The following is a 9,834-nucleotide window of genomic DNA, read 5'->3' as shown; positions in this document are numbered from 1 at the left end:
GTTACAAATAGACGCTACTTATATGCTAATAATGGCAATGTAGAAACAGGAACCTGGCAGTACACCTCAAATAAGCCAGTGGGCAACCAGGCCGTACATACCATATGTCCTAAGGCTGGCATTTTTCCATATGCGATCAATAACGGAGACAATCGGATAGAAGCCATCGGAAGTTATAAACAGTGAAGTTTTTTTGTACGAATTAATTTTTTTTTTTGTAGTTCTGTCTTTTCTTTCTTTTTTTTTTTTATAGTTTTTGCATCACAGACAGTTTGAAGTACCTCTTTTTGTTTCAAAAGACAAACGAGGTAAATCGACAACAGGCATTGTCGTTTTCTTTATCTTCTGTTTCATTTCCAGTATCATAATCGCATCACAAGAACGAATTTGTTTAATCATTCAGTGGTTTTGGCATTAATCTTTATATACGTACGTAATAAAGAGATCAAAACGGTGAAAGCGGCTTAGAAAATGAATGTCGCTTGTTGGTAGTGTCAAGCACGACGCGCTCCTCATGCGACATCTCGACCCAATGACTTGGGAGAAATGCTAGGCGCCCCCGTGCCGGTATCGCCGTCGCAGGACATAGCATTATCGATTTCCTAAAATCAGGTGCATTCAAGGGAAGCGTTATGAAAGAAAGGAGTCTTTTGCAATAACTTAAATAGATCTCCCTGCAAATGACAGATATAGACGTATGAGATTCACGTCAATATTCGTGGTTACTACCCCCGCTATTAATCGTATGCAGGCGGTCCGTCAATCAGACAAAGTCTACCCTGTCACTGATTTTCGATTTATGCAAAAATCGGGATAGCAAGAAACTTTAAAACCTCGACCCCTGTTTTAGTCGGGTTTGATATCTGCGAAGATAATTACGAAGCAAGTCATAACTAGTATCATATATTAATACGAATGGGGTTCTGGCCCATACGCCTACCTGCACACGAGGTAACTCTGTTCCATCCTCAGCCGATTGCTGATCATGCTCAGAGGCACCAACGGAACCTAGTCGACCTAGACCCTCGACAAGGGGCGAACCGACGATCAAAATCGGCTGCTGGACAAACTGTGTGTAGCCATTCTGGTTCACCCACTGATTACAGTAAGAGACTGTGCCTGGAGTTATTTGTTGCTGTATTTGTTGCTGAGTTGACTGTTGTTGGTACAACTGAATCAGGTCCGGGATCGTGTTATCAGGATAAATGTTTGAAAGAGCAGGCTCGCACGGATAGGCCATCCAAAGGCCACTTTGTAAAGCATGAACTCTTTCATCTACGGCTGCGTCCGTAATACGAATGATGCGACCCAATATACTGAAAAAAAAACAACAAATAAGTAGAGGAGTACCATATTCTATACATGCAATCAACAAGCAAATCGGCGAGTTTAACTTTTAACACTGTTGTCTATATCAAAGCTTTCCCTGTGTAAATCTATTATAGGTTTATACAGGGAAAGCTATAGTTTTTTTCGACCTCGTCCTATTCTCCTGGATAGTGAGTAGCCTAATATAAACGTCGCTCAAATTTTTATATTTTACATGTAAATTAGAGAAAAAAAAAAGTATTTAGTCGAAGTATGAATAGTCACTCTGTTCTCATATAGTTAGTGAAATTTATTAAAATTCGAAATCGAGTAAATAAAAATAGAAACGGGCATACAAACACCTTAACCCAGGGGATGTTTCTTGAAAGGGCCGACTAATCACTGGATGTACAATGGACTCCAGATCAGCGAAAGCTTCTCGAAGCTTCTCTCGGACGATGTTGAAGTTAAAAGAACTGCGAGCTACATCGTTGCCTGGTGTAAGTGGATCTTCTATGCTAAGCATCCCAGTAGCATTGCCAACTAATGAAGAACTTGTCGTCGCTGTGCAAGAAGCCATGCTAACCCGCAGTTCCGCCTTGTCAACCAAGGAACCGCCTGCTCGGATACGAATTCCTGCGAATGAACCGTCAAATAAGATCGTGTTGTCAGTTAGTAACTATACGATAAATACGTTGAATAAAAAACACTTGCCAACAAGCACTTGCAAAAGCATTCAATAGCTTATGATGCGTATATGGTAATACTCTCATCACATTTAGAGAAAAACTTTGGCTACCGAGCATTGATTTACGAAACAAAAAAATGTCTTTTCTTCATCTAAAATTATTTCCTTTGAAGTAAAGTGGGCTGGTATTCAGTCATGAGGCTGAAGCATTTATCAGCCAAGTTCTGTCTCCTAGCGAAGCTTAATTCGAAAACTATTCAATATCAGGTTCCGCCGGATTCGCCTGTAACGGCCTAACAGTATATGCGAATATACATATATTAAGATACATGTTTTTGGATTTTCTTAGGGCTTTGCTGACATTTCGCTTGTCGTTTGTGTATAACGACTAAAATATAAGTGCTAAAGTAGCTCTAGAGTCTTTGTGCATGAAGAGCCGCTGTACGTAAAAATGCGTTTGAACGTAAACTCCTCTGAAAACTTATATAAGAAGCTGAGAATTCTAAACGCCGAATCAGCAGATTCGAATAACACTATGCGTGACCACCATACTCCGAGGTTGTATTTATGCAGACCAAAATTGTCATAGTCGAATTCGTTGCCATAGTAAGATAGAATATTCATAAGGAGAGCGCCCAAATTGATTCGTGGGTCCCGGGCTGCGTTCTTGTCCGTTTTGAGTTGGAGGAAACTTAACTGCAAACAGTAAAAAGTTGATATTACACCAATTGGAGTTATTACTGTTAGTGTTACGGTCATTTTCTGTAAATTTACTTAGATGAAAAATTTAGGTGCGAGAAATATCTGGCGGATACTCGCGAGCAGCAAACGTCCGCAAACGTTGGCTCATGGAACCTTGAACTGAAAAGTTCGAGGTTCGATGAACCAACGATTTTCTAGTTTTGGCCTTTATTTTTGTCTAACACACGTTACCATCATTACATAACTGTTAAATGTATTAAATTATCGACTAGTTAACTCTTTGGATGCTCCGCATGCGCGCAACACAAAGTACTCACAATCATAAGAATGAGACTATAACTCGATAAGCCGCCATGAAACACTTCATTCAGGCAGAGCCCGCTGATAAATTGCTTGAGAACGAAGGCGAGCTTCTTGAGGCACGGAAATACTTCGCAACATCGGATTACAAAGCGAGCTGAGTCAGTACAATTGACCTGACGAGTCAAAGGGAAAAATCACGAATCGTAACATCCAATGATTTGTATATCTTAGCATTGAGGCACTGTATAAATATTTTAAATGGAAATATATTTCTCTCGAATGAACGTACACTTACTACTAATGTCAATGGACAAATACATATTTGTATGTGACTGTACAAATAGGGGAAAATATCTTGTAGCAGAAGAAGAGCGCAAGATCAATACGAAGAGAGTAAGAGAAGTGACTGCTCAATCTTTGTCCAAACAGCTTTGCTCCAATTATTTTTTAGTTTCCATTTTAACCGTAGCCTGCCTGATTAAAAGCGATGTCAACTTTGATGTTGGTCAGGGCATCCTGAAATTTAATCAGGGGGACGGTAGCTTTGTCGAGCACCCTGACTGACGAAGGGAAGGCTATTCGATGTTCATATAACACGCGTTCAAGGTCGTACAGAGGCGGAATCCCATCCCAGTGTCCTTTTACAATCTGAAAGGCAAAAATCAGGTATTCAGTGTATAAATTTTAGGACACTTTTTTTGCTCAGTCCTTAGTCACGAGGCATTATTTTGAACGTGAAGAGATACTGATAAATATAATATTAGGACAAACCAATATCCCATCATATGCATATGTACTTAATCAAATCTTGCAGAGTAGATCTGATTGTCTAATAGTCCGCAGACTTTTTTTATCCCTTAATAGGCTATATATCGCCTCATAGGCCCGATATATCAGTTTGAGTGAAATGTTTGCGGTACAATTAAGCCGTATATATATATATATATATATATATATATATATGTATATATATGTGTAAGGCGAAGAAAAAAATGTTTGTTCGTAAACACCGAGAAACGAGGCGGAAGATCTTTACGAGGGACTTATCTCGGGGGATGGATTTTACAACGTACTTTCACGAAAACGCTTGACTCCAGTATTAACATGTACGACAATATTTAGCACTGCACGATAAGCCTGTTGTGCTTTCTAAAACTTCTCCTTGCAAACAGATTTAAAATAACTCGTCTACAATCATTGCCTTGCGCTTCATGTTGAGGCATCCGAACATCTTAACTTCAGACCAATCGAAGACTTCCTATGGCCGAAAGCGGCTAAGGTTTACTTGGGCAACAGAGCCCTTGTAACCCCAAAGCAGTAAGTTCTATGGCACATTGGTAAATTATCGAAAGAAAAATTTGATAAACTCACAGTTTATAAACTTCAGTTTGCTTACATTGCATTACTTGCATATTGGAGATTTAAAAACGCGCATTCCTCAAGTGATTTAGCAGTTAGTACCATCCGATTCATGTAACAAAAATTTTTTTCCTAAATATCGATTTCGTTTGGCAACTTTAAAGAAGTTTTCAGGCGGCCAGTTGAGTGATGTAATATTTAAAAAGCAATGGCGCCAAATATTGCCATTTGTCATATAAAGTTGATATTTTGCGAAGTACATACATTATAATTATTTTTCAAAACTCGTCTAGTCAATACACCCGGAGGTGAGTAAGCCTATACATTTGAAGGCATAAATGGTCCATGGCTTTATAGACCGTTGCCTTGTTTATACCATCATTTTGAAAATACTTTCCGAAAAAAATATATTAAACACTAAGCCTTAATTAGTTGGTGTAAGTCATACAACGCTAGAGAGTTTCGGAGGATGACATACAAACGCAGTTCGCTGACATCATATTCCCCAAGAAAGACATTAGCCTTTTTTATACGACTGATAGAAAGCGTTTTTTACTTTTTTCGTCCCAAAACAATTTTTTTCCGTGCGAATTTTTTGCCCGTAATCTAGGTCATGTCAAGTAATCCCTGCACTCACAATGTCTATATCTGACGTTGGCAAATATAGGCCAGTATAGAAACTGCCAAATACGTCGACCTCTGCATCTGGCCACCGTTCAATAATTAACGTTCGGACGCGGCTAATTACCCTTTCGCGTACCATCTGTTCGTGCGCACTCGGACGAATAAATTTGTAGAAATCCTCGATTTCTTCTGCAAGTCTTTTGAGTCGCAGTAGCACCAAAAAGAAGAGAAAGATGATTCCTTAACAGTGACAAATATACAATTTAGGTAGAAGTGTCCATTAACAATGCGTAAATCCAATTTGTATCAGCTAACTAGATCATTAATGAAATTTTCTTATCAACCTCATATGAAGTCACCATTCCACGAGTAGATACACCGATAGCCCACAGATAGGGGAGAGATAAATGACTATAGGGCTATGCCATAAAGATAGCCAGACGATAATATATTCCATTACATTAGTTACCCATTTACACTATACTCGTAGACCTTGTTCGGCGCCTTCCATGGCGTGCCCCCAAACTGTGTCATCGATGGCGGCCAATCCGAGTTGCGTCTTATTGTATACGAACCTCGTCTAAAACAGATGACACAATTACGGATTATCATTTGCTTAACGACTTGTTGTACAGAAATGATGGCGGAACAATCCGCTATGCTGTTATTATATTGAATTGTGGAATGGGTCATGATCTCTTAAAGCCAGGATTACTAGTGTTCTCCGTGCAAGCGCCATTTACCCTATACGCAGACGGTGAAGGCGGAATCGCCACACGTGATGAAAATAAGAAGATTCAAAATATTTTCTGGGCTATATGTAGGCTGTAATGATGACTATGATAATAACGGTTATAAAAATAACTGGTAATTATGAACTGACATTTTAATAGAAGTTGCAACTTTGAAAAATAGAGAAACGGTCTTCGGCTGATCGATTATTCACCAAGTAAGCCCAGTGGTTCACGATACTGCTTCAACGGTTGTTATTGATAAAAAATAACACAAAAGGCCAGTGACAAAGCACTCACTTTGACTACATTTTTAACAAGTACTTGTATGTTAACGTTATTTGCTCCCAATTTGATACTGGTGATTACTGAAGAAGCCCTGATGTACGATTTACGAGAGTCATTGCGTCTTACGCGTTTCGCCTTTTCGAAAAATTGATCGCTCTACGAGTTTAGCCTACAGCCGTTTCCTATGAATACATATAACTTGAGACGCATAGTCTTTAGGTAATAGCTTTAAACTTTAAAGTAAAAAATGTTCAATCATTTTGCATAGAGCTATGCGTACACTAGGTCTTACTCGCGCCGAGGACAATAGACCCGATTAAGTACAGGCTTTTTGATATTGAACAGAAATAAAGCAGCTATGTGTCTACCTCTGTCTGGTGACGGCGTATTGCGTGGGGACATCGGATTGGACGGTACTGGCTTCGTGCGGTTGAGTAGCTCCGTGCATCGGTGTGGCCATCCACCCCCAAGCCCCGATAGGCTGTTCAGTTACGGTCTGCAATATTCTGTTCCATAATTCCCACGCTGGACATTGCGGCTCAGACTGGACCCACAACATTCCTCTCGTCTAAAATTAGAAAAAACATTAGAACGGGTTTATGCAATCATTATAATAGAATCAAATGTTTCGAACTGCCTAGAAATGTCATCGTGAAACTCCGTCAACAATAACGCACCCGTGTATTTCTGCAGCGGGCGATGCATATGTAATTGGTATAATCGAGCCCCGTGATCCGGCACGTGGCAGATGGCACGATGAGGCTCACCATCTTGCGTAGTGGATTTCTTCAGGGTGTTCTAGGAAGCACCGTCGATTGATGCCAGAACGATTTTCCGACTATTTCCTTTTTGTGTTGTTTGCAATGGCTACGAAGATCAACTTCAAAACTAGCTCTGTCATATACGATTGCGGTAAAAGACTAACGTGTCTGCTAATGTTTTTTTTCGTGTATTTACTGTCTCTAATCTAATCTTTCATATTATGCGCAAAAACGAATATATGAATTGTCACGGATGTGAGATAACGTTATTTGCCCCTAGCCAATCTACCCTAAACGGCAGGAAGGCAGGCATAAATATATCACGATAGATTTCTCCCGTTGAACACATCTATGATGAGCTTGGGCACTGAGCTGTGAGGCGGGCCTGTGCGTGAAGCTAATCAGATTTGTAGAAAATGGTAAGACGCTAATCATCCTACGGTTCCCCGTTACCAAATTCACGGGATGGACCTTACATCTAGCGCTGCTGACATAGTCTCCTGCATCGTTATTCAAATGGTGCCTCAGTAAACGACTGGGACGTTTGCCAATTTCTGAAAGCACATCATTTAACACAAATTACACAGAATCGATATTTGGAGCACTCGAGAGTTTTCAGTCAGAAAAAGCACACAATTTATATATGTATATATACATAAGCTGTATAAAGAATACTTGTAGGAGTGTAGCGTCACACCGGCAGAATATTTATCGGAGTAGTGGAAACTGAGGCTTGTGGTAGAGCAGGAAATCAATTTCTAAGATATCCACCTTTGGTAAACACAGCATAGCGCAACAGGTTGTCACATGGCAAAAAGTATGTTTCATTTGAGTATTGCAAATAGGTCGTTGAAAGGAACGCAGGAAACGACTTTGCAGTGTAAGAATATTTAGTTAAATGTAAATGTTTTTCTAATTAATCGTTGAAACGTTCATTCATCGGAATCCAGCTCTGGCCTTACCCGTATCTATCTATGTATCATTCGAGTATTACTAGGACATCACAAATGTACCGAAAGGCGCCTATAGCAATCAGGTTTCTCCCACGGACCCTAAGAGCGCAAATCATGTTTTTTTTTTATTTACAATTAAAAAAATATGATGAATCGAAAAACAGATATCGCACGGAAGGAACGAGGTACCAGGTCACAGTGCGTAATAATTGTCTACATTTAGCCTCTTTGCAAGTCTTCTTTGATTCTCTGACAGGTTCTGATTATGTAAGCTCATCATTCCAGTTGATACTAGGAACATCGAATGACGATTAACTAGCGAACCTATAGTTTTCATCACTACTTCGACCCTTTCTCTCTCTCTCTCTCACTCTCTGTATATATCTATCTATCTTTCTTCCTTTCTGATATCTGACACAATTTGTTTATCTTGGAATATCTCAGTTCTGTTTCGCCTACGCATTAATACCTTTAATAACTGAAGATCATTCCTATCATAACTATACAGCGGTTGCTTTACCTTTTTAGCGTGTCTCCGGACGGCACCGATAATCCACGGTACTCGATCGTGAGAAGTGTTTTTACAAGACAATCACTACTTGCTCTTAGACATAGCACAATACTTTTCCGATGTCCGTACCTCAGCTCGAACTAGATGTCTATTTTGTACAGGCGCTATGGGGGCAAACAGCTTTTAGTAAGGGTCGCGCAGCCGCGTAGCGTTTAACCAGATGGCACTGCAACCAGGCACAAATCACGTTCCGTTACTGGTTAGCAGTCTTTACGCTTAAAGAACGTGCCTACTAGTCGCACAGATTTTTTGTGCAGTTACGCATACTGTGGCACATACCTGCGGATCGCTGTGGAACGGGCTGTCAGCGTACCTGGCAGCATGTCCGGCTGCACCTGTGGTGCACGTCAGGTGTTTACGAGCCCTAGTAAAAAAGAAACAAAACCCAGAAGGCTTTTTAAGGCTTCGATATGCACTGAATTTATTTTGTGTGCGGCGGGAAGTTCTCCAGAAAACGTGATGCTGGCAGTGATGACGATGGTACGTTCTGTGTACGTGGGACCTATCTATTCTGTGACTTTTAGGTGAACACGTTGCAACTGAGGTCAGACGAATGAAGAAACAGAAAAGAGGTTTATATCAATGAATATAAAGTTTAATACCAGATACTTGTCATGACAGTTTTGTAGATTACTTTAGATTATTATTATTACGTACGCTACAATTACTTCGAGCTGATGATTACGGTAGGTACCTGTCTTCGTGCTTTTGATACAATTATACATAATGATAATAGCATAAAAAAAAACTTGTATTATCACTACTTAGGTATATCATAATGTGTTTAACCACCGTCTCATGCCATAGAGGACCCAAAGTAGTGGCTGCTTCAGCGTGAAGAGTTTCCCTACTCATAGCAAGTATACTTACGGTGCTTCCCACTAATGTAGTGCATAGAAAGCACCAGACAGATTGAGAACCAGATTAAGTGCAAATTTTCCGCTTACGTTTTGTTTAGAGTGGCGTTAGGTATCTTCAACGAGTATCCTAGCTCAGGCCGTCAAAGGAGTGAAGATTATTGTTTTTAGATTTGCTGTTTTTTTCACTGATTAACTAATTTGGTCACAATAGAGGATCTAAAAGTCTTCACGATTTGTTTTTTTCTAAATACTAAAAGAACTACGAAAAAATGTAGCCCATTTTTACCCTTGCTCATCTGTATGGACATCTGCAGCCGTTACGTTCGATGTGTGACACTTGTTTGCTTTTTCCGCTCTTACTTCCTACTAGTAATTCCGCTTGTATGAACGCTCCGCCCAGAATTTTATTTATGGCGTCATTTTTTCCTAGTTAGCCCGGCCAGTGTTGTTTCATCGAATCAAGTTTATCTGCGGTCTCGCATTCCCTCAGCGGACGGCCTTGTCACTCGTAGACTCTATCTACATATATGTAAGAAACGTATACGCGCCGCTCCTTTCTGTTCTTCTTTTTTTATTTACATTTAACTTAAAATTATCAGGCGTTCATGGCAAAAGCCATTCTAGCTTAAGCAAGATTCAAGGAAAAGACTTTTTAAGTTAATTCAACGTCACGGCAGCCTTATTAA

At 39.9% G+C, this 9,834-nt stretch overlaps 1 protein-coding gene across 3 annotated transcripts; it reads right to left on the bottom strand.

Annotated features, from left to right (window-relative positions):
- Window positions 1–228: 228 nt before the first annotated feature.
- LOC111261182 (inactive non-canonical poly(A) RNA polymerase protein Trf4-2) lies at window positions 229–8,513 on the bottom strand. Of its 3 annotated transcripts, none has more exons than XM_086968595.1 (11): window positions 8,238–8,513; window positions 6,681–7,318; window positions 6,372–6,571; window positions 5,454–5,564; window positions 4,998–5,181; window positions 3,476–3,649; window positions 3,016–3,174; window positions 2,572–2,692; window positions 1,671–1,944; window positions 941–1,316; window positions 229–602 (listed from the first exon to the last, which is right to left on the bottom strand). In XM_086968595.1, the coding sequence occupies exons 2-11, from the start codon at window positions 6,771–6,773 to the stop codon at window positions 513–515; spliced, it is 1,782 nt and encodes a 593-aa protein (XP_086824721.1). In that variant the 5' UTR covers window positions 6,774–7,318; window positions 8,238–8,513; the 3' UTR covers window positions 229–512. The 3 variants fall into 3 exon arrangements, with proteins under 3 accessions (XP_086824721.1, XP_022690212.1, XP_022690213.1); XM_022834477.2 differs by having other exon boundaries at window positions 7,241–7,318; window positions 8,238–8,512; XM_022834478.2 differs by lacking the exon at window positions 6,681–7,318 and having other exon boundaries at window positions 8,238–8,510.
- Window positions 8,514–9,834: the final 1,321 nt, after the last annotated feature.

Source organism: Varroa jacobsoni, unplaced genomic scaffold (assembly GCF_002532875.2).
Source record: "Varroa jacobsoni isolate VJ856 unplaced genomic scaffold, vjacob_1.0 scaffold_530, whole genome shotgun sequence".
Lineage (NCBI taxonomy): Eukaryota > Metazoa > Arthropoda > Arachnida > Mesostigmata > Varroidae > Varroa > Varroa jacobsoni.
The sequence above is the reverse complement of the archived record's forward strand: the minus strand, read 5'-3'. Positions and strand labels throughout refer to the sequence as shown.

Coding starts and splice junctions, on each gene's coding strand:
- LOC111261182 (XM_086968595.1), bottom strand. CDS start 6,773: ATGGTGAGCCTCATCGTGCCATCTGCCACGTGCCGGATCACGGGGCTC. Junction 2,693..3,015: donor ATAGTCTCATTCTTATGATT/GTGAGTACTTTG, acceptor TACTGTTTGCAG/TTAAGTTTCCTCCAACTCAA. Junction 1,317..1,670: donor GAAACATCCCCTGGGTTAAG/GTGTTTGTATGC, acceptor TTTTTTTTTCAG/TATATTGGGTCGCATCATTC.